General features: G+C 33.8%; 1 protein-coding gene across 1 annotated transcript in view; it reads left to right on the top strand.

The window, feature by feature from the left end:
• Positions 1-25,857, top strand: part of SLC38A6 (solute carrier family 38 member 6) — a 72,426-nt gene that overhangs the window by 21,943 nt on the left and 24,626 nt on the right. Inside the window, exons 5-6 of the mRNA XM_044664867.1 lie at positions 6,140-6,179; positions 19,052-19,127. Of these exons, the coding sequence (XP_044520802.1) occupies positions 6,140-6,179; positions 19,052-19,127 (116 nt within the window). The remainder of the gene's footprint in view (positions 1-6,139; positions 6,180-19,051; positions 19,128-25,857) is intronic.

Genomic DNA, 25,857 nt, shown 5'->3' with positions numbered 1-25,857 from the left:
ACTGTATTCACTATTATAGTAATTAGAAGAATTATTCATAGGGAGAGGTTGGAGTACTAAATGGTCTAAGATGATACGGGGAGAAAAAAGAAGGGAGTGAATAGTAGATGGCACCAAGAGAAACTTGAATGAATAAGAAAAATAGGATATTCTATACCACACACAGAGGGCATGGGAAGGGGAGGGGATGAATACTATTATAAGGAGAGGAAGAGAGCATTAATAGGTAATATTTAAACCTTACTCTCAGCAGAATTAATCCTGAGTGGGAAGAGTAGCTATATCCATTGGGATATAGAATTCTATCTAACCCTACTGAGAAAGTCAGAAGGGATAAAACAAGGGGAGCAGAGGAGTGGGGAGGTCAAAAAAGGGAGGAGAGGAGAGTGGGGAGGGAATTTATTAGGCCTTAAAAAATAAAAATTGGGGAAGAATAAGGGAGGGGATGGAAAAGGGAAGTAAATTAAGGGAGGCGACAAGGGGACTGGTTTAAAACAAGCCATTGGTTTAAAAGGAAATAGTGTAAGAAGAAGGGGTAGAACTAGGAGAGGATACCAAAATGTTGGGGAATTCACAACTGATAATTATAACTCTGAATGTGAATGGGATGGACTTACCCATAAAGCAGTAGCAAATAGCAGAGTGGATTAGAAACCAAAATCCTACCATATGTTGTCTACAAGAAACATATATGAGGTGAGTGGAATACACAGGTTTAAGGTCTATGGCTGGAGCAAAATCTTTTGGTCTTCAACTGAGAAAAAGAAGGCAGGAGTTATGACCATGATTTCTGACAAAGCCAAAGTAAAAATCATTAAAAACTATTTTGCCCAATTATTTGGCAATAAATATAGCAACTTAGATGATATGGATGAATATTTACAAAAATATAAATTGCCTAGATTAACAGTAGAAGAAATAGAATACTTAAATAATCCCATATCAGAAAAAGAAATTGAACAAGCCATCAAAGAATTCCCTAAGAAAAAATCCCCAGGACCAGATGGATTCGCAATGAATTCTATCAAACCTTCAAAGAACAACTAATTACAATACTATACAAACTATTTGACATAATAAGCAAAGAAGGAGTTCTACCAAACTCCTTTTATGATACAAATATGGTACTGATCCCAAAGCCAGGTAGATCAAAAACAGAGAAAGAAAACTACAGATCAATCTCCTTAATGAACATAGATGCAAAAATCTTAAACAGAATACTAGCAAAAAGACTCCAGCAAGTAATCACGAGGGTTATTCATTATGATCAGGTGGGATTTATACCAGGAATGCAAAGATGGTTCAACATTAGGAAAACCATTCACATAATTGACCATATCAACAAGCAAACCAACAAAAACCACATGATTATCTCAATAGATGCTGAAAAAGCCTTTGACAAAATACAATGTCCATTCCTATTGAAAACACTAGAAAGTATAGGAATAGAAAGGCCTTTCCTAAAAATAATAAACAGTATATATCTAAAACCATCAACAAGCATCATATGCAATGGGGATAAATTAGAAGCCTTCCCAATAAGATCAGGCGTGAAACAAGGATGCCCATTATCACCTCTGTTATTTAACATTGTACTAGAAACACTAGCAGTAGCAATTAGAGAAGAAAAAGAAATTGAGGGTATTAAAATAGGCAATGAGGAGACTAAGCTATCATTCTTTGCAGATGATAATGATGGTCTACTTAAAAAATCCTAGAGAATCAACTAAAAAGCTAATAGAAATAATCAGCAATTTGTGCAAAGTTGCAGGATACAAATTAAATGCACATAAATCATCAGCATTTCTATATATTTCCAACACATCACAGCAGCAAGAAGTAGAAAGAGAAATACCATTTAAAATCACCCTAGACAATATAAAAAACTTAGGAATCTATCTACCAAAACAAACCCAGGAATTATACAAACACAACTACAAAATACTTCTCCAACAGATTGTCCCACTCACACTAATCTTTCAATTATCCTCACTGGATCTATTAATCTTCTTTAATTATCATCTTAGATCTCTCCTCCCTTTTCTGTCTAAACTCCTTAAGAAAGTCATTTACAATAGGTGCCTCTACTTCTTTTCATTATTAATGGACATCTCAAACTGAATGTTTTGTAGAGATCTTAAACTGAACAGAACCAAAACAGAAATCACAACCCCAAACCCTCTTCTCTTGAAAACGTCCATATTGGGGGTTCTTCCATCCCCCAGGTCACTCAGGCTCACAAACTAGGTGGCATTCTCAACTTTCTCCCCCATATCCAGTCAGCTGCCAAATCCTCTTAATTCTACTTTTCCAACATCTTGACTCACCCAGCTGCTACCATGATGCCTTGATTTATTATTACAACAGCTTGCTGATCCTTTCCCTGCCTCAGGAATCTCCCCACTCCTTTTTAATTCTCCTGGCAGCTGCCAGACTGGTCTTCCTAAAACATAGATTTGACCATATCACATCCTCTTCCACCCCAACCCAGACCCCTGACTCAACTAAACTTCATTGATTCCCATTTGCCTTCAGAATCAAATATAAAATTCTCTGTTTGACTTTTAAAGCCTTTCATGACATTATACCAGGAATTCTCTCTCTCTTAATCACTGCCTCCTGGCTTCCTTCAAGTCCCAGTTAAAACCTCTTCTGCAAAAAGCCTTTCCTAATCTCCCTTAGGGCTAGTGCTTTCCCCCTGCAATTGTGTTCCATTTACCTGTTTATCTTTTATGTATGCAATTTGCATGTTATCTCCCCCATTTAGTGCAGTGACTGCTTTTTGCCTTTTTTTTGTATCTCTAGACCTTAGCACAATGCCTAGAACATAGGAAAACCTTAATAAGTGCTTTATGCCTTCTGTACTTTGTTCAAGGTCACAGAGCTAGTTAGTGGCAGAGAGAACTAGAGATGAAATTTCCTGACAACTATTTTAGTTCATTTTTCATGTTCCTTGTTTCCATAAGCAGTCACAAATTGACTTATTCCTGTCACAAAGTACCTTTTTAATAAGCCATTTCATTTCCAGTGTCCATTCTATGTTATAAGATGTTCTCCCTCTGGCATATGATAACTCTGCAAATGTGGGGAAATCACTTGGCCTCTTGGAGCCTCTGTTTCTTCATCTATAAAATGATGGATTGGATTAGTTACCTCATGGCTCTTTTCAGCTCTAAATCTATATAATTTGTGTTAAGGGAGGAATAGATATACATTGGTTACCTATTTTTTTGTTCTCTTTTTGATCTCGACCTCATATTTTGTTGGTGTAGAGAATTTATGGTAAAGACATTCATACCAGTGCAGATACCCAATTGTATTAACACACCTTGCATTCCTAGTGTTGCCTGGAAGAAGAAAGGTTATGACTTATTCAGGGATACCTAGCTAGTATATTTTAGAAGCACAATTTCAGTGTAGGCCTTGATGAATTCAAGGTCATATCTCTGTCTTTTAAGCTCTGCTGATTCTTTCTGTATTTGATAGAACACTTAAAGAAGTTTCTGAATGAGAGGAAAAATAACAATAGCTAATATTTACAAAATACTTTGTGGTCATGAAATGCTTTTACCTTCATTAACTCACTCAGTCCTCACATTAACCCTGTAAAATAGGAAATATAGATTTTGTTACCACCATTTTATCAATGAAAAAACTAAGACCCGGAGACATTGTTATGTTATACTAGAAAGAAATAGAATCAGAATCAAAACTTAAGTCTTTTAAGCTCCATGGCTAGTGCATTCAAATATACTGCATTGATTCAGGAAAATAATTGAAAAGGTGATGGGAAAATAATTCTGTGTCTATAATCAGACTAAGACAAACATGTTTCAGAAACACAAAATGACATGTTTTAATCTCAAACTACCATTGTGAGTTAGTCTTTTAGTAATTTAAATGGACTAAACTTTGACAAAGTGAAGAATATGATAATGATATGAAACTGATTATAAAAGTTCCTGGTAATTATTCTTGATGGCAATTTTTTATTTCTAAGAGAACAGGATGTTTATTGTATAAAGATATAAATATGAAAATGTATTCAATCATCAAGGAACTTCCTGCATGTGGTTTGACTGAAGAACAAATTTGTTGAAGGTTCAATAGAAGAAAATGTTTTAGGAAAACATCCTGATTAGTTCTTCTTGATTTATAAACATGCCTCTAAACATCATCACTATCACTGCTGTTAATTTGCATTAGCATATACTTCTAGGTTTCTTACTTTAGCATCAGTTTTCTAGAAGAGTATAAATTGCCAAAGAAGTGAAACTTATTAATTGTTTAAAATAAACAAAGATCTTCACTGCCATTTTCTTTTAGAATTCTCACCAATATGAAGCAGAAAATGGAATGATTTTATTAAATAAAGGTTAAACTGGGAACTCAGTGGTTAACTTTTGACCCAGTTCTTCAGTTAGAGAGTATGCTCTTTGGGTCTGTTTTGACCTCTGTGAAACTAGGATATAATGTGGATGGCATATTATTCAGAGAAGTGAATCTTGAAAAGTGTTTTAAATAATTCAGAAAAAAAAAGTTTTTTAGAAATCTATTATGTCTTAGACAAAATCTTATGTTATTAAGAAAGAATATTTGAATATTGATTACTTGATTTATTTTACAAATTTTATAATATGGTCATAGATTTGGTATTCTTACTCTTCTACACACATCTAAGTGTAATGTAAGTATGGCCAAGATTCTGATGTCTTTTTAAATAACTTTGCCTGGAGGAAAACTGTTCTAAGGCTAGGAATCAGTTTAAATGTTTGTCATTGATTACAAGGGCAACTGGCAAGGGAATATTTCTGGCCTGGTGCAACTGAAAGCACTATTCCTAGAAAAACATCTCAAGTTCATCCTAAAATATTGGACATCACTTTTGTATGTAGAGAAAAGTTGAAGCCATCGTTTTGACTAATACATTTTGGATTATTTAAAGGGATGCTAGCAAATTCTTTTCTGCAAAATGTCAGAAGAGAAATCACTAGTCCTAAGGGTATGCTTAATAGTTTGGTTATCTCAAGTCTGCTCAGCTTTATATCCAAGAATCTGAGTTACTGAGAATAAAGAAGAGGAAAGTAGCCTAAAAAAATAAAAGAAGACTAAAGTACTTTAGGGTGTTAAATATTTCCAGAGATATACTAGGTCTTCAGACCCACTATGACTTGAGAGTCCTCCCTGCTTCCCAGGTGTGTCTGAACCCTAGGGATAGCCAATGAACTGATCCCAAGTAAAAGGGTACAATTTCTAAATTTCAGGGAGAATAAGATTTGTCTTTTTTTTTAATCACTATAGGACACAGAATTTCCAGATTTTGGATTTAGATGGTTAGGGAGCTCTTTGAACTTGTTCCAGTTAATACCTCTACCTTTCTTAAGACAGCCTACTTCTACCTAAAAGTGGAATAGAGAATCCCAAAGGCCTTTAGTGTGCCATACAAATGAGTGCTGAGGGTCATATGTCATTTTCCTGCCCATACAACAGTAACATGTATTAGGCTGCCCACAGAAGAATGTGCCCAAGTTGGCAAAAAAGGCAAATAAAGCCAGATGGGTTCTATTTTATGAATTGATCACTATAAAATGCAATTATACTAAGGATATGACTTTATCAGTGTACTGTACTCCAGCATAGATCACAACTTTTCTTTGTCTCTAGTATTAACTGAGTCCTAAGGATGTAACCTATGCTCAGTAATTGATGACATATCTATTGTCCAATAATCAGTATAGCTAAATTCAGAGTGGTTCAGCTGCTTAACCATAGGGAGATAAATTCTTTAGCCACAGCAACTTTCAAAACCATTTGATGTTCTAGAAGGAGTGTGATCTGAATAAGTTGGGCAAAGTACCCCACGTTGCTGAAAAGATCCTTAAAGTATTTAGGGGAATTTTTTAAGGAAGCTTTCGTAAGAGACAATTATTTGTATTGTTCTAGATGTTGTTCTAAATGTAAAGTTGTAAATGGTAGACATAGTGCACTTCATGTCTTCAGTGTTGTGAATGCCTTCTCTCTTTAATTTAGTAATACTGTTTATTGTACTAAAATTACTATTGTACTAAATTTATCTAATATTACTGACATTTATTGTGAAATATTCTTATGTATTCTGAATAAATATGTAATTTTTTAGGTGGCTGTGGCAAGTACAATAATCATCCAGAATATTGGAGGTAAGGAAGTTCAAGTACAGTAATATTTTCATGACTTAAGTTATTTCTTATTTTGATTTTAGATGTATTTGTGACCATGAACATTTTCTATGTGATCATCACAATGTTTTATTGCTTTGGCAGACACTAATGATTCATTCTAGCTGACATAGTGGCAATTAAATTTGAGTGCCAGTGCTCTAGTCAAGGTCTTAATTCATAGTCTACTTTCTGCTATAGAACTGGGCCTTAAACATGTTTTTGAAGACAGTAGTGAGTTGTTACTCCTAATGATCTCTTCAAGATCAAAATCTTATGTGAAAAATACATTGTTTTTAGTAAAGCAGACTTACTGATATGACCAAAGTAGAGGATGCAGGGGGGAGGTACATTGGCTAGGAACAAATATGCTACTGTGAAACAGTCATTCTGTTTCCTTTTTTGAGTTATTATATTTTTTCCAATTAAATGTAGATACAAACAATTTTTCATAATTATTTCCTGACATTTTGCAATTCACCTTCTCTCTCTTCCTCTTTCTCCTCCCTTCTCACCAAGAAGGCAAACAATATGATATAGATTATACATGGGCTGTCATGCAGTACATATTTCCATGTTTGTCATATCATGAAAGAAGACACATATCACTTATATGAGAGAGAAAAAAAAACTTTGAAGGAAATAAAGTGAAAAATGGTACACTTCAGTCTACATTCAGACTCCATCAGTTCCTTCTGTGGTGGTGGATAGCCTTTTTTTGTCATGAGTCCTTGGAGGTATCTTGAATCCTTGCGTTGCTGATAATAGTTAAGTCATTCATAGTTGATCATCAAACATTGTTGCTGTTACTGTGTATAACATTCTCCTGGCTCTGCTCACTTCACTTTTCTTCACTTCATAGAAATTTTTTCCAGATTTTTTTGTGTTTGTCCTATTTGTCATTTCTTATGGCACAGTAATATTCCATTTTGGTCATACACCAGAACTTGTTCAGCTATTCCCCAATTGATGGACACCACCTCAATTTTCAATTCTTTGCCAACACAAAAAGAGCTGCTATAAATATTTTTTGTGCGATAGGTCCTTTTCCCTCATTCTTTACATCTTTATATTACAGATTGACCACAGATCTAAACTATGAACTCAGATGAATGTGCATTCCAGTATTAAATCCTACAATAGATATAAAATTGTGAAGTTAATACCAGTTGAATGAAGTAATTACCAGCTGGTAATTATTTAAAGGCCCTGAGCATCTAAATACAAAATATGGGATTCTTGTATAGAGTTTTAAATTTTCCTCAAGTGATAAATGACTTATTTATTTTGTTTTATCATTTGCCAGACTGCCAAGTGTTAACTAAACAAAAAGCTATATGGGAAAGGTTTACAAATTTTGTACTTCATACAAGATTGTGTTATCAAAAGAAATTTGAATGTTGTTTCATGTACATAATAATTCATAACCTTTTATATTTGTTAGGTTTAATAAAGTTCAGTTCTGAAAGCTGGAGCCCTGAGCGACTTCACCCATTGGAATGTTGCTCAACTCATTCCTTTACCTTTTGCCAAAGACCTGATTAACATCCCATCAAAAATTGTGCTTTCAAATCTGGCCTCAGACACTTCCCAGCTGTGTGACCCTGGGCAAGTCACTTGACCCCCATTGCCTACCCTTACCACTCTTCCACCTATAAGTCAATACACAGAAGTTAAGGGTTTAAAATTTAAAAATAAAATAAAATTAAAAAAAATTGTGCTTGCCACTATATTTGGAAGTCCTGAACCTCAAAATATTTAATTAATATTTTTGTTCTTTTAATTCCCTGGGGGAAAAGTTACGTTATTGATTAGGAAGAATTATTTTTTCCTCAGGCACCTCCAAGTAATTTCCTTCTCATTTTAATTATTGTAGTGAAGAAAACCAAACTCACCTTTTCATCTATTATAGTTTTCTATGCTGATTTGAAAACCTATTCTGAATCATGTTCCATTTTGTTATAGGACACCAGAATTTGCTGTTTTCAGTGTCTTCTTCTGACACTTCAGGGTTCCATTCCTAAACCTGGATATTGCTTATTTGCCATTGTCTGAATTTACAGTGTAATTTTTTAAGAGTGGTGTTTAAATTTAACCTCTCAAATTTAGTATCTCTTCCCAAAAAAGAGCTACAGACTGATGGGTGAAAATTACAGGATGTCAAATTTGGCTGAGTATAATTCGCTTTGATAAACTTTTAAAGCAACTACTTTATCTCTATACAAAGATGAAAAGCAAAACCGGATATTGCAATCTAATGAGGGAATAAAATATAAATAAATATGATATGAGGGAGATTGTGGTAAGGGCAAAGTGTCAGCAATTTGAGGAGTGTGAAAGGAGCTTTGGGAGAACTTCATGGAGGAGCAAGGTGAATAGAGTGCTGGGTCTAGAGTCAGGAAAACCCAAATTCCAATCTTTCCTTAGATACTTGCCAACTGTGTGACCTGGGCAAGTCATTGACTGTTTGCCCCATTTTCCCTCTCTGTAAAATGTACCCACATCCCAAGGTTATTGTTTCAGATGAGATAATTGTAAAACCTTTCCTGGGTTGCCTTGCACAGTGAGCACTGTATAAATACTAGTTATGTACTCTTATTGCTTGCACTGGATCTTAAAGGAAGGTTTCCAGAGGCCCTGATGATGAGAGTGGTTTTGGGCATGACCAATTTCCCTGAAATGGGAGAAGTCAGACATCCAAGTCCATACCTATTCAAAGAGTACATTTGAAGGGAAGTAAAATGAAATAAGACTGAAAAAGTGGACAGGAGCTGGCTTATGGGAGGGCTGTAAGATTCAGGCCAAGGCAGGCAGAGAGACAGAAAGGCAGAGAGGGAGGGCCATAACACCCAGTTAACATGAGACGGGAGTCTGATTTGGAAGCCAAAAATGGAACAAGCAACAATACCCCCCCGTTTCCAACAATGGCAGATTTCTTTAAGAAATGCAGAACCCCTTCCGAAAGGTGGCCCATCTTGGTTCAGATTCATGAGGGAGAAGGAAAGCTATTAATTGATCTGAGAAGACCACAGGACAATAGGAGGCTATTGGTAGCAGTTTTCTATAAGTGAAAATGTGGTACCAAAACTTTATGGAATGTCTACTGTGTTAGCTGTGGTACATGCTGTGATTTATCAGTCAACAGTTATTTATTTACAATATGAACATCACACACTATTTAGGAAACATCCGTGTACTTTTAGACTGTCTCTAAATAACAAACTTCTTTTTAAAAAATAAGATTAAATTATGAGATCTTGTTTCAAGGGCTAGTTAAAATGAATTACATGCCATAGCAAGAATATAACAGCACATGCTGAATGAAATTGGAGAACAAGTTATTTCAGTAAGAACTGTGGAAAATGGAAACCCATGTAATAAAATAATAAATGTTTGTTGAACTGAATTGAATTCAGAACAGTTAATGATCTACAGCCAACACTAACAGTTTTTTAGCATTAGGAATCTGAAGTATAGAAATGGAAAGGAAAGGCTGAAGAACCACATGATTTCTCTGGCCAAAAAGTGGCACTTGGGGGAAGGGGAATCATTGCTGCAAGATGTAGTCAGACAAATAAGCATCTGGAAGTTTTAATATATATATATATATGTAATTTAGAGACAGAAAGCAGGAGCTTAGAGAATTTGAATTTATTAGGTTAATAGCAGAAGGATCTGTACTAGAAAATAAGTAGTTCTCCTTGGAGACTTAATTCAACCAAATAAAAAGTAATTCTTTTCTTAAAAAAATTTTTTGGACAAACTTAGTTTTGCATTTAGCTGATTACCAGAGAGAGAGAGATACCATAATAATGACATTTTCCAACTTGGGCACAAAAGTAAGACCTAAAATCTCCAGCTTACTTATAGCCTCTTGCCAGGATGTAGTGATGTCAATATGATTGTAACTTGATTTTTTATTTGGTCTGAAAATATATTTATTTTTGGATAGCATAACCTTATGTACATGGAACAAAACCACAGGCAATTATTTCCTACCTTTATAAACATGAAGTATAGCTGAAGAAATTATAGTCTTTGTACTTTAAAGTTATGTATTTAGTTACAATCATAGGCTATAAAAAGAATATTAAAGATTAATAATATTTTTGCACCTTCAAAAATTGTTTTAAATGGCCCAGATTTTCATAGAACCAGGCTCTGTTCTATAAACTTACACTGGATACAATTTAGAGTGAGCTAATCTGTTTTAAAGAGAAACACAGCAAAGGGCTGGCATATTGAGCTTTCAGTTTCTAAATCTGAAAGATAACTACTAATAAGATCCATGTACTTAAGCCTAGTAATTTTAACCACCTGGCCTCCTGATTTTTTGGTGGGGAGGGTGGGCTATAGTTCTAAGCAGAAAATTTGTGATTTAATGTTGAATCATTTAAATCCTTTCCTTGATGTAGAAAACTGCAATCTCCGTTTTCAGATGCCAGATACCAGTTTGCTGTAGATTTTCTTTCCAATTAGACTACCACAGGAAAGAATGTGGACTGCCTTGATGGTCAGAAACCAGAATTTGGGCAGTATTGTACTGTCAGGACTCCCTCTGCTGGCCAGTTTAATTTATAGCGGCAGCATACTTTTATTATTTAGTCAGTTCCCTTTTTAATAACCTAGTTCCAACTCTATAGGCATTGCTATCTTATTTTTTAAAGCGCATTTTCCCTAAACCTTTTCTTTTTTGAAGCGTTCACTGAGTTCTTTTCGAGATAAACAGTAAAAATGCAGTTTAAAGATTAGTCTTAAAAGACTTATGCAAAATGTTTATGAATAAGAATTATCTTTGAACCAAGGACAGTGCTTTGTACATGATAAGAACTTAACTTTTTTTTTTTTAAGAATGAATTCTGTGCAGTTATTATGTGCTTTGTAAAGTAGCGTGTCCACTTAAATTATTCCTTCCTGCCCATCCCTCGGCTAGGGGTCCTCTATAAATATGACTAGAGATTTGCCAGTCGTAGATCTGTATTGGTAGGGAGAAGACTTAAATCTATAATCAACTGCTTACTTCCCTTAACGGCTAAGAGCCCTAATTTCTTCATCTATACAAGGAGGAGTTTGAGTCATTTTTAAGGTCTCTTCTAGCTCTAACATTTTATGATTTTATGATGGATGAATGAATGAATTGAAGTTAACTGAATTAAATGCTATTATGGTGGTGCATGATTTTCTAAAAAGTAAACATTTTTAGACTTTTACCCAGATTTAAGGCTCTATCCTGACCCCCAGGACACACATTTTGTTTAGTATTTTGAGCAATGGAAGAAAACATTTTTAAACCAGGGTTAAGATCTTTTAAAATATCAAGATTTTTTTTTTTAATCCATGGGGGAGAGAGGAAGGCAGGTTGTTATGTGGAGAAGGAGCTTAACTCAGGATCTAGAATTTTAGTGAAGAAAATGAAGATATTAAGAATATGAAAAGATTAGTTTTCCATGAATGGATATACCTGGAAAACATTAGAAGTAAAATGAGAACCCCCATAGACTAAAAGCAAACATTGTATTTCTGCCCATAGTGCATCTCTTTGTTTTGGGTTGACTGACTAATCCTTTAAGAAGTTGCTAAACTTCCCCAAGTGCTGAAAACCTAAATCTCTTTTTAAAATAGCTGTAAGTAATACTCTCTTCATACTTTTATTTGAACTGTTTAGCCAAAAAGTTAATTATCTTTGTTTAAACTGTTGGTTTCCAATGCTTGGTTCCTCTAATTAGAGATGTTTTAAAGAAGCTCTTATTCCAGTTTAATGATAGCAATTAAAACAAATTGGTGAGCATTTTTACAGTGCTGAAAAGAAGAGTTTCTAGTAATTATTTTGGATGTTTTTAGGTTTGTTTGTTTTTTTTTTTTAGTTTAATTTTTCAGTTCAATAAGACCATGGTTTGCTTGAATAGCAGCCTTGGAGTCAAAACTATCTGTATTCCAGTCTTTTCTCTGATCCATACTGACTATGTGACCTGAACAGTCTGACCTCTTTGCCTCTAGGCAACTGTTCAAGAGTGAGTTGCAAAATTCTTGTTGATCTGCATTGATACAGAAGTTTCCTCACCACCAACTCCCTAAACCAATGAAATTCCAGATCTGAATTTTTTAAAAGTTAGCTTCTGAGAGAGAGGGCATGCAATTAGAAAGCAGACCAAAGACTTCTTTGTGACTATAGTTATAGAAGTAAATTAAGATATAATAAAGCCCAATCATAGAAATATTTACTTCTATTGGACAAATTTGGGTTAGATATTGAGCTATTTGATGGTTTCAATGCCTATAAAATATGTCTATAAATATTCCACTACCCATAAAATTATGTCATCTATCTGTCTTAAAAGGAGACATAGCATTGGACTGATAATACTACACTGTGTGTTGGTCAGATGTAGTTAACAACTTGAAAGTTCTGAGTAATTGAAATGAAAAGTTCTGAAAATTTTGAATAATGTTTTTATTTGGCCTTTCTCATTTTCTTCTTTTATGTGCTTGCTATCATTAAATCTGCTCGTGTTCTCTTCCATACAAAGCTTTTCCCTTCTTGTCCTCCTTTTATTGGGGGTAGGGGGTAGTTTCAGACCTTCAATGGTTCCATACTATAATGTATCTACAACTTATAGTCTTAGAGAGTTATCTGATCAAGTAAAGGGTAGGTGATGTACACAGAGGCAGAGCAAGCAGAGTACTGGACTTAGAGTCTGGAAGAGGCTAGTTCAAATCTTGCCTCTGACATTTACTCAGTAAGGCCTTGAACAAGTCACTTAACATCCTTGATCTTAAGCCCCTCATCTGTAACTTGGGACTAATAATATTTGTAATAACCTTAATATCTAACTCATAGAATTGTTGTGAGGCTCAAACAAAATGATGTGTGGGTACTTGGCTTATAAAGTGCTTTACAATCATGAAAGCACTGTATAAATGTTATGACTATAAAATTCTTATTCAATATGCTCACATAATGCAGTATATGTCAGAGCCCATACTCAGAGGGTCTCCTCATTCCAAGAGCAGGCCTCTATCTACTAGGCCATTCTGCCCTTCATATAAATGTCATACCTACCATAAAATACTATTTGCTGTGTATCTCATTGTTTCTTTCTGGTTTTATATGCTCTCATATGAAAATTTTCATTCTATATAGTTCTTGGAACATTATATCAGTCAGGTAGACAAATACGCTTTTTTCCTTTTTAGTGCAGTTTTCTGCTAAAATATTTCCACCCTTTATTTAAAAGGAAAAAGAAAAGAATTTGTGTTTAATAAATGTGGTGAAACTGAGTGATTTGTAATAGCTGAATACCTGTCATCAAGGTATGTCTTATAGCACTGACATTGGCCTCGGAGTGGATGCCAGAGCCATTTAACTATATGGTTTTCATAACCATACTTCTTACAGATGACCCTGTTATGGCTATTAATTTAGAGTAGAACATGGTATGTCTTGTATTAGGGGCTACTTATATATCTGTGTCAGTGAAAATCACTTACAAATCCTTACTTGTGCCCTCTCCCCAAGATACATTTTAAACACTTCCTTATGCCATAAATGGAAGACATGAAACAAAAGGTGTAGCAGCTATTCAGTCCAATATACCTCTGAAGTGAAAATAATAGAGATTGGGTCTTCTCCGTTGATACTATGCCTTCAAAACCCTTTACATTTATCTTTACGAAGTCGATTCTGCTGTGTAAATGTAACTAAGATTTTTTTATCCTAGTTTAATGACTAGGATGTGTGCTTGTACATACATGAATATGCCTATAGGTAATAGGCATACATTAGACATACTCACATATATATGTGTGTGTGTATATATATATATGTATGTGTGTGTATATATATATATGTATATATATATATATATTTTTTTTACTATTAACCTTTTTTGATAGTGAATACAAGATACCTAGCATAGCATTACTTGTTTCATAGTCATTTGTTTTTCCTGAAGAGAGCTACATGTTTTTCATAAGCCTTAAGACATATGCTAACATTGTCTAAAAAGGAAGAGCTAATTAGTTTTATTATTTCTGTTTCATATCTATAGAGATCTTTTGAGAGAGAAAGAATACAAATATTTAATGTGTGCAGGTTTCTTGAGGCATAGATGATAGACTTCTTCAGCCTGGAATTCAGTGAAATTGGACTCCCATTTGAAAACAAAAGAGTAACCTACAACAAAGGATATATGTGATCAAATGATTAGCCAGAGGGTAGTAGGAATTCATGGGAAGAGTGACAGATTGTATATTAGGAGGAAATCTGATCTTTAAATTAATTGAAGCCTTCTATTACTCAAGAGCCAAAAGAAATAATAGAAATTTTCTGAAGGAGATAAATGTCTGAAACTTTAGAAATGCATATGTGTATTGGATTAATCCAAGTAAGAGAGATTGATGGAGAGATAATAAATTACATTGTATAGAAAGTCCACATTCCTAGTTTTCAGGAATACTCTTGTCTTTCATTCCTTACAAGATGTATTTAAGTAGCCTTAGGCCAGTTTCAGAAACTTTACTTCATGATTCTCATTATCACACCATATGTGCATAGTTCTTTGGGATAGATAAAGTATTATAAACAAAGACGCCATATTTTTAAAGCTAAAAGCCTAATCTAAACCTTCCTAAGGAAAACTGATATTTTCTTTCTCATGTGGATATAAACAATTTAAAACATCTTTCACACAATATACTAGAATAACAAAATAAAAATATAACTATAAGAGAAAGTTAGGTTTTTCTAAGTTATCAAGGTTTTAGTCAACAACTCTGCTCATATTGAGAAGAAAAAAAATGAACAGTGAAAGACCGAACAAAACTGATTTCTTCCATTACCAAGAGATTATTATTTTCTTATTTTGTGGCCTAAAAACTGTTTTTAATTTAATCTTGTTGTAGATATATGTCACTTTGTATAGGAGATTATATGAGTGTATAAATAGAAAAATGTATGTGGTTTTATATAGATTTACCACATTCTCATAATTTTTGGTACTGTTTCAGTGCTGTAGTATCATACTAGACCATTTTTGTGTATTGCTTTTTTAGAAAAAAAAATTAGTAAATGTGATGCCAAAGTTTGCTATGTTAAGGTAAAATTTAATTTTGTTTTAAAAAGAAAGGAGAGCATTTAAAAGTTTTTTTTTCCTCCTAAGAAAATGGGTGAGGGGAAAGGAATATAACCAAACAGCACTTAAATTCAATGACCCTTTTTAATTTTATTTAGTTTTAACTTATTTAAGGAGGCAACTGATTGCTGGAGTGGAAATAATGGGAACCTTGGGAGGAAGTGGTCATTCCATCTTGAGCTTTTGATAGAGGAGAAGAAAGCTGGGAATAATCTATAATATGCACCCTGAATTTTGAGAGAACAGATTTCTAAAGTTTCAGTGGAAAAATAAGTAGAATCTTATGGACTAAAATGCTATAAGGGATTAGAAGACCTTAAATATGAATATTTGAAGACATAAAGAACTCTGAGAGAAGGAAAAAAGAACCTGAAGAACCCAAGGTGGTTACACTGGAAACTCACCAACATATTTTTTTAAGAGCTTTGTAAGCAAATGGGCAAATCACAAAGGATGAATGTAAGTGTGATGCTGTCCTGTGAGAACTGAGAAGTGCTAAAAATTAGAATTAGGTGAGGTTGGTAAGGAAAGTGAAGTGTTGTTAGTTTTTTTTTTTAAAAGAAGGTGGGAAGGATAGAAGAAAAAAGATGGAACCCAGATAACTCATGAAGAAAAAGACAGAAGTACTCAACTTTTCTTTAACATCTGTTTTCTCTGCCAAAGAGAAATTTTTGGACCAGAAAAGAGACAATAAAAATGGCCTTAGTCTTTTCTTTTAAATAAAGGAGTAGGATTACCTAGGCTCTGAAGTTTTTATGGCTCTAGATCTGTGAATCTGTGATTCTATGAAAATTCAGTCAAACTTAAGATCACATTTAGATAACTGAATCAAATCAGTATATTATTTATTAAATACCTATTATATTAGGCATTAGAGATAGAACACAAAATCTCTAATGTTAAGGAATTTGCATTTGTGGCAGGGGGATACCTCGTACAATTAAATACAGAACATGAACACTTTCTCTGGAGTAGGTGTTATCTAGAAGGAGGATCAGGCTAGTCTTCCTGTAAAAGATGGCACTTGAGCTGAGTTTTAAAAGGATTCTGAGAGATGAGAATGAAGAGGGATTGTGTTCCAAACACAGCCTAGAGAAAGGAACAGACATAGGAGGTATAATTTTGTATATACAGGTTCTACAGAACATGGAATAAATGCAGAAGGGTAGTATACAATAAGTCTGTAAAGGTAGGAATGAAGTGTTTTAAAAATCAAAATATGGTGGCCTAAAAGCAAGAAGGGTGGAAGGTTGGCATGAGGAGAGACTGAAGGCAGAGAGACCAATTAGGAGGCTATTGCCGTGGTCCAAAGGAAAGGGGAGGATGCCCTGGACCAAGGTATTGGCAGAGTTGACGAGAAGGGGATGTATGTAATAGACATTTTAGAATTGGCAAGACTCCGCAGCTGATCGATGGAGGACAATGAAGGAGTTGGAGATGACAAGCTTGTGACCCTGAGTGGCTAGAGGGAAGGTAACCCTTCAGAAAAAGTTAGGGGGAAAGATAAGTAGTAATTGGGAGTTTGAGATAACCGTGAGACCATTTTGATGTGGGCCTGGTGCTCGGGTGAAAAACTAAAGCTGGTGATATGAATAAAGATGCTATCCGAACTCTTGGGAGCTTTGAGATGACCAGCAGAGTATAGAGAGTAGGAGTCTCTTAAGTGGGACAAGGATGAAACAGAGAAGACTACAGGCAAGAAATGACCAAAGAGAGTGCACTAGGAAAAAGTCGAGGAAGAAAGAAAGGATAGTCAACAGTATCAAAAAAATAAAAAAAGGTTGAAAGTGATAAGGACTGGAAAAAAGGTAAATGGGATTTAGCAGTTAAGATTGTACTTATTCACCTTGGACAGAACTATTTCTGTTGGATAACTGGATCCTAAGCCAAACTGCAAGACAGGGAGAAGTGAGTATGAAGTGAGAAAATGCAGGCAACTAGTAGACACAACTTCTTCAAGGAATTTGACTGTGAGAGGGAGCAGGGATACAGGCTGGTAAATTGAGAGGATTTTAGGCTTTTTAATTGAAGGTTTTTTAAGGAGAGGTAGGCATGTTTATAAATCATAGAAAAGATGTCCATGAATAGAAGAGATTTATCCCTCAGAGACATTTGTGATTTTTTTTCCTGCCTCAATTTCATGGGAAATAGAAGGGGGTTCTTGACTTATAAAACCAAAATTCTGCCCCATTAATCTTCCATGTATTTTTTAAAAATGTATTAATTTTCCATGTATTTCTACATTTAAGTTTAAATGTTGTTTGTTGTTGTTGTTTTTTAAACACAAATAGGTACTGTGTCTATACAGAATTGAGTATATTGGGGGTAACTGGGTAGCTCAGTGAATTGAGAGCCAGGCCTAGAGATGGAAGGTCCCCTAGATTCAAATCTGACCTCAGTCACTTCCCAGCTGTGTGACCCTGGGCAAGCCACTTAATCCCCATTGCCTACCCTTGCCACTCTTCTGCCTTGGAACCAATAAATAGTATTAATTCTAAGGTGGAATGTAAGGATTTTAAAAAAAAGAATTAAGTATATAATGGAGAGTTTATTGAATTTGTTTTTATAAAGTTACATAAAAATATTAGTTTTGTGAAGGCTTTTTCTTTCCTTACATGACATAAATGATAGCACTATTCATAGAGTGGGTATGTTTTTCCTTAGATATATTTATTTCTAATACATGACATTCCACCTTCCATGTCCCTTTGTGTCCAAAGCCTGGAATACTTTGCCTCCTCGCCTCTTCTTTTTGCTATCTTTAGCTCCCTTTAGAGCTCAGCTCAGATGCCATCTTTTATTCAAACCCTTTCCTGTTATCCCCATCCTTCACCCACCGCCAATACTTTGTGTTGTGTCTACATTGTGTGTATTTTATATTTACTTAAAGCATATATGTATATATATATATTTTTTTTCTCTCTCTCTCTCCATAGATTATATGCTCTTTGAGGACAGGGACTGTTTCCTTTTTATCTTGGGATCACCAATATCTAGCATAGTACCCAGCACATAGCAGATGCTTAATAAAATATTTGTTGAATTGTTGGACAACAGTTTAGAAATAATTCGTCATGTATGTAATTAGTTAGGTCCTGTCAGTTTTTATATATTTGTCTCAATGTAGTTTTAGTATGTTTTGTTCCAAGATAATTATTATAAAGTAGTAATTATTGTTCAGGTAAAGCCTTCTTCTTTAAGTAGAAGTACATGTGACAGCTTGGGCTATACTTGACTTCCTGATATGAAATTGTAACATACTAAGGGAAATCAAAACATAATTTCATCTATTAATGATTTGCAATTAAGAAACACTTACTTACCTTAGCAGTTAATTTTTTTAAATAAAACTAAACAGAGGAAGCACTCCTGGTTTTAGATTCAGAAGACCCAGGTTCTAATTCCACTTCCAACACATGAACTTGGGTAAGTCTTGGATCTCAGTTTCCTCATATGTAAAATGAGTGTGTTTGACTTGATGGTCCTGAATTCCTTTCCAGCTCTAAATCTGTGCTCTTTCTCTGGTATTTATCTCTAGTGCTATTACATTGTAATATAATGATGAGGGTAGCTATCCATTTTAAATACAAAAGTTTATTCTCTATTTTGCTTTAGGAGTAGGCTCTGCCACCTATCTTTCTTATACTATTTTTAGTTCAATTGTTCTTAAAATTGCTGGAGGTTGCAGAATTCTAATATTAAGTATTTTAATTCTCTTTGCAGCTATGTCAACTTACCTTTTTGTTATTAAAGCTGAACTTCCTGGTGCAATTTCACAATTTCTATCTGACTGCAGTGGGTAAGGAAAAATACTTCATTTCCCTATATGTTTTATTTTGATGTTCTAATGGAGTCATGATTTCACTAGTGTCAGTACTTATCCCTTCTATTGATGCTCAACTTCTCCATTCCACACTTTGCACTATTCTTATCTCCATTTCCCCATAAATACTATAGCACATATATACAACATATACAATGAGATTCAGGTTTTGCATAAAATTGCTTAATTTTTGCTTTACAGTTGTATATGTTGCATCAATAAAACTTCAGTTCATAATTAAGAATGCTAAATACTTGCTTGATAGTCAACTCATAAGAATCTTAAAATGTCACTCATATGAAATCTTTGCATTGTAGAAAAGAACTCTGAGAAAGCATCGGCCTTGAAGAGAAAGCATATTACCTTTAACTTGTTAAGTTGTCCTTTCGAATAATTTAAACACAAAATGCAGTAAGCTTTCAAATTTATTTATTTGGTGGTCCTGTTTTAGCATGTGAACTTTTTCCAGAACTCAGGCCAACTTTTTCAAGTTTGGTTTATAGTTTGTACAACTTTTTTTTTTTAAATAAAGATATACTTAGACATCTCTACATATGTAGTCATGCATAATACTGTGTGAACTTAAAATCAGAATCAGAAACATTGCAAGAAAATGTGCTTGACATAACTAAACTAAAACATTTCAATTTGAACATTGCAATAACCTATTTTCATTATTATATGTTACCGCCAATGATGACATTTACATTTTTAAAAAGCTCTATTATGGCTATCATTTTAAGCTGTGTTCAGTTTTAAATTTACTTCAAAATCTTACTTTAGACTAAAGCTTGTATTTTTGTACATATTGGCTAATGTGTGTGTCTTGTTTTAAAAAAATCTTTAATGTAATATTTTTTGCCTTATAGAAATATAGTTCCTTTGAAATCTAGTACTATTCATAGCTTTCATTGCTCTTTTACAATCTCGTGTCAGAAATAAATCTAACTATATAAAATAATGAACATAGATTTTTGCTTGTAAGTTTTGAAGCTCTGTAGCAAAATTAAATTTTTAAATATTATTTTTAAGCATACATATTTTAAAAATAACCTCAAATTGGATTTTTCAAGTAAGGTACATTATTTTAGATTTAAAAGTTTAAAATTTTATTAACTTAATAAAGGACTAGTTACAAGGATGCTTTAAAATATAAAAATAAACTATTCAAAATTCAAAATATTATAGTGAGTTAAGAAAAAAAATTAGTTAAGTGAATTTAACCACCCAAAACACATTTTTTTTTCTGACAGTTATATAACAGCATTTTTTCTAGGCCAGTTTCTTGTCTATTTGCTTTCATTTACAGTTTTGGTTTACCCTAAACTATAGATAATGGCATTTCATCTTATTTTCTAAATTATTTGTGGAAATTAATGTACTTGTGTTTTCACAAAATATTTTGGCTTTAGTATTTTAACTAATCCTTACAAGACATGGAAATAATTTATATATATTTACAATAATATTCAGATTTAAAAGTTAATTTCAACAGTCAAGTAGCATGCCATTTGATCTTAACTTCTGTTATTATCTGCATTTTTAATGGAATAACTTCAATGTTTACAAAAGCATGCTGTTAAAATATTGTAACTTGGGAGCTCTCTGTTAACATTTAATGATCCTGTCAGGAGGATATGATTGACACAATTAAGTTGTCTTGCATTTGAGTTACATAATTGATAGGGGATGCAAGTAAGATGCTAATTCAGAACATATGATACTCTTGTCCCATTCCATTTGGGAATGATATTAAAGCAACTCATAAGTAAATCTGGTTTTCATTTAAAAGAAAAAAAGAACATCTGCATAGCATAGTATTTGCTATACAGCAAAGGATTTATTCTCTATATCTCATACTTGGAACATTTTTATCATATAGGATTAAACCCACAGATCAAACAAGTTTTCTAGAAAGTATAAAACTTTTTTCTAATATTTTTACCCCAAAACATTCAAATCACAGTGTGTTTGGGAAACAGAAGCTTTGTTTAACAACTCCTCTATGCTTAGAAAAAAAATTTGTTAAGTGAGTATATTCTTCTAAAATGAAATATCTTGGTTTTTAAAATGTAATATTATTTCAGGAGGGGTTTGTGGAACAATGAAAAAAGTATGGAAATCTTTGGGTTCAGAGCACCTAGTTTCAAATCTTACCCTAATGGTTACTTAGCCTTTGTGACCTAGGACAAGTCAAGATTTGAGCCTTAGTTTCTTCAACTATAAAATGAGTAGGTTAGACTAGAAGACACCTGAGGCCCTTGTTAGTACTAGAGCTATAATACTACACAGTATGGGCAGTATGGCCCAGTGGAAAGAGAGCCTGCCTGAATTTGGAGGACATAGGTTCAAGTCATTTTAACTCAGTTCTCCCTTACCCCTCAATTCTCTAAGACCATAAAAGGCAGGGCAGTTGTTGATCTAAATTGTTAGAAGGAGTTTTCTTACTGGGATTTCTCTAAACCAAAAACAAACAAAAAACACTTTATAACTCTTTTTTTTTTCTTTTTGGTTAACTGACAAAACATTTTTGAGGTTGCAGTTATATTCTCTACATTTTCCGTTTTCTGTTTCTTTGACCCTGATTCATTTAGCTCTGACATGGATGTGAAAACTACACTGACTAATATCACTGGGTAATATATTATTGCCTCCCATCCTAAAAATAATTATAAGGAAAAGTTCATAATACTTATGAATTTCTTTATGATGATTTTTGATAAGGACAATAAATACTTGATAAACAAAGATGGGGCACAGAAATATTATATGAATTCATTTTCTCTTAAAGATTTATTATATACTATACAAACCAATCCTCATAATACCCCTATGAATGTTGACACACTGAATCAAAAACAAATAAAACACCAAAATAAAGGACCATGAATTCTTATGTGAATGGTTTTAGAAAAATTATTTTTATCATCATCATTTGCTAAATTGAGGTAAGTTTCATATTAAAAGAGAAAAAGGTAAGCTCTCTCCTAATTCATCATTTAGTACTTTAGGCAGTTACTATGTGACCTAATGTGAGCATAAAAGAAGAGGGGAAAATAACCATTTATTAAATGACTATTCAGTGCTAGGAGTTTTATAAGTGTTATCTATTTAAGGAGAAAAGTAGCTTTTGTCAAAGATATCAGACATAGCAACTTAATATTTTATTTTTATTTTATTTAAAAATTAAAAAAAAATTTTTAGAATATTTTTCCATGGTTACATGATTCATGATCTTCCCTACCCCTCCCCCCTCCCAGAGCTGACAAGCAATTCCACTAGGTTATACATGTATCATTACAACTTAATATTTTACAAGAAAAAAGATCCTTCTGGTCTAGGCTATATTAACATATAGCCTTTCCCACTCAGCTATACCCGCCTGACAAGAAGAACATGGAAATTGCTTTTGTGCTCCCATTGGGCCTTTTTCTCTTATTATTGGGCCCTGCATTGGTACCTGATCTTCTATTGAGTCTCAGAAGGAGGTAGAGATTGTTGCTCTACTTGAGTCTTTATTATGCAAATTATAGAAAGATTGAAAATTATTATTGTCATCTTTCAGGTTAAAATGTTTCATTTTTTAAGGCTGTCACTCTGTGTGCATTCTGTCTAACAAGAATGTTTACATATATATATATATATATATATAAGTTTAGGTTCTCATAATCAAAAGCTGAGCTTCATGCAAATGTATAGAACTATGTAGTTTGAGGCCCACTAGAATTCAAACTATTTGAACTTATATTATTTTGGACATATGACAGGTGTTTAATAAAAACCAGCTAATTGTTTTTTAGAGTTGTAAACTCAGGTATAGAGGAGACCAAGTGAGACAACTACAGTTAATTCTCCGATGCCCTTAATAAGAAAAGCATCATTGTTAAAATCCAAGTTTAATTATCAAAGATCATATTGGTAAAGAATTTGTCAAAAGCATGACTGTACATCATTTGCAGCCATAGAGTTTCTGCAGTTTTGATTCCCCAGGCCTCTTGATTAATAGTGATTTAAGGAAAAGCTGGATGTGACATGGTACTAGCAGAATTTAATTAAGGAGCAGTTTATTAGAATTTCTAAGGAGTAGTAGTTTTTCTTGATGCTAGTTTGGAAGACATTTTGCCTCCTGAGATGACTACAAATTTCATAAGGACAGAGATCATATCTTATTTTTTTGCATACCCAAGAGATCCTAGAAGATAATCGTGCTCAGATTGAAGTGAATAGTATTTAATAATAAAATCCTTTTGGGGAATGGCTAATACTTTAATTTTGTTTTATATACTAAATACTTAAATGGATCTGTGATCACTCTGGTTTGAAAATTCTCTCCAGTAATACAGATTAAAACCCATCCAAGCTTATTCATCTTGTGCAAATCTTTCCACTATCCTCCAAAAAATTCCCACAGGGGCTCCATCCCACCTGTTAGGAATCTTTCTTTTTCCTCTTAAATAGTCAGAGACAATTTCACTTGGGTTATCCTTCACCTTACCATATAACCAGCTCTTCTTCTCTTCTATCATACAATGGCTTCATTGCATCCTTTACTCTTGTTTTTATCTGATGTTCTTCCTTAGTTATATATTCATATTATATTCTATATTAATTATATATCATAGCCTCCTCATATTTACCACATGCCTTTCCATATCCTTCTATGACATACTTAATTTTAATTCTTTAGAGACTGTTGTACTCTAAGCTCTACTTCCAAATAGCAAAAATTAATTGAATATTAGTATTTTAAAAAATGGACTGTTGGAGCAGCTGGGTAGCTCAGTGGATTGAGAGCCAGGCTTAGAGACGGGAGGTCCTAGGTTCAACTCAGGCCTCAGACACTTCCCAGCTGTGTGACCCTGGGCAAGTCACTTGACTCCCATTGCCCACCCTTACCACTCTTCCACCTAGGAGCCAATACACAGAAGTTAAGGGTTTAGAGAAAAAATGGACTGTTGCTTTCATAGAAAGCTTGGAGGTTGGTAAAAGAGGCTGCAATTTACCAAAGGCAATCTACCCCACTCTTTACCTCTTATTTAACTTTGTGCCCAAATCATTGTTATCCATTTGTACTATCTGTCCCTCATATACCTTCTGACACATAAACTCTGTATTATTTAAGATTTGAAAAGTTCTTTATATCCGTTATCTCATTTGAGACTCACCTCTCCCTGGGCAGTAGATCCACTTGGTCTTTCTTGTGTTTCTTGTCTTTTCTTGACCATTTGATCAAACAAAACTCCTTTAAGTGATTTCAGTTTTATTCTAGTAGGTTGTGCTTGTTTAACATAACCAGAAAATCTGCAAAGAGGGCTGCCTGGAAGACCTCAATATCCACAGGAATCCCTCTTTAACTTAGCCTCTTTTCTGGATCTCCTCCATCACAGTGGTGAATACCTTTAGCAAACATATCTTCCTATTTTATGCCTCACTTGATATTTATGATCAGAGAGTAATTGAAGAGGGTTACTTATGTCCTTCAGGGCATATTGGTGTTATTGATGAATAAAGGAGAGAATCTATAAGGTAGCTTTTTTCTCGTAGTCAATTTTAAAATATAATCAACAACTAGTAAGTGCTATGGAATCTGATGATTTGTATCTTTCAGTCAGTTGTGAAACTGCAAAGAAGTTGTTCATTGTAGAATATTGTTTGCTGAAGCCTGGTTGTTCCATACTAATTTTCTCATCAAAGATTTCCTCTCTGTATAGATGACTCATAAAGTTGTTGTGTTGGGACAGTAGGTGTATATGTTGGTGATTACTGATATTTTCTCAATCACCTTTTTTCATATTAATAAAGTGAGATTTCCCCCATCCTTTTGATGTCTTTCTCTTCACATATATGTCTTCACATAGCTTTTATAGTGATCTCTCAACACCCTCAGAATTGTGTTGCCTTTAGCACAGATCTCTTTTATATATTACTGCTCAGATCTGGCTGCTTTTTTCCATCTTTGTTCTCTTTATGATGACATTTCGGTTTCTTCTATATTTTCATCTTATGATTGCCATGTTAAAGCCCAAACAGAGGTGATGTGAGTCTCAAATGAGATAACAGAGATAAAGAATTTTTCAAATCTTAAAGCTCTATGTTAATTCTATTATTAGCCTCAAGCCTTCAGGTCTCCAAACATCCCTTGAGCTTTCTACTACATTGCTGATGAGTTCAGATAGTATTAATAGAACAATACAAAGGTGTGCTGGTAAATGGTTAGCAATCAGGGATCTTTAGAAAAAGAAAATTGTGTGTACTCACACTTTTAAGTTTAATCTGAATATTAACATCCTTAAATATAGACCATCATTGGAATAATAAATCAAGACCTTATTTGTAGCAGTTACTGATTTCTGAGGTACAACCGCCCATACTGACATTTCAGCAAGTGGCTCTCAGAGCTGGCCCACACATACCCCAGGGTCCAAGTATGGTAGTTCCACTGTCCTTATTGGAAAAAAAGAGATTGTAAATTTTTTCATTTTCATATTTTTCATCCCTCCATTTTCATTCTTAAAAGCTCATGGGACAACACATGTAAAACCCAGTGGAAATGTGCATTGGCTATGGGGGGGGGAGGGGAGGTGGAGGGGAGAGAAAGAACATGAATCATGTAACCATGGAAAAATTTTCTAAAAAATATTTTAAAAAATGAAAATCTCATGGAATGACTTTGTTTAGTTGGATATCTTGCCAAACTTTTTGCCAT

The sequence above is a fragment of the Gracilinanus agilis genome, chromosome 2 (assembly GCF_016433145.1).
Source record: "Gracilinanus agilis isolate LMUSP501 chromosome 2, AgileGrace, whole genome shotgun sequence".
NCBI classification, from domain to species: domain Eukaryota; kingdom Metazoa; phylum Chordata; class Mammalia; order Didelphimorphia; family Didelphidae; genus Gracilinanus; species Gracilinanus agilis.
This window is presented reverse-complemented; position numbering and strand designations above follow the sequence as displayed.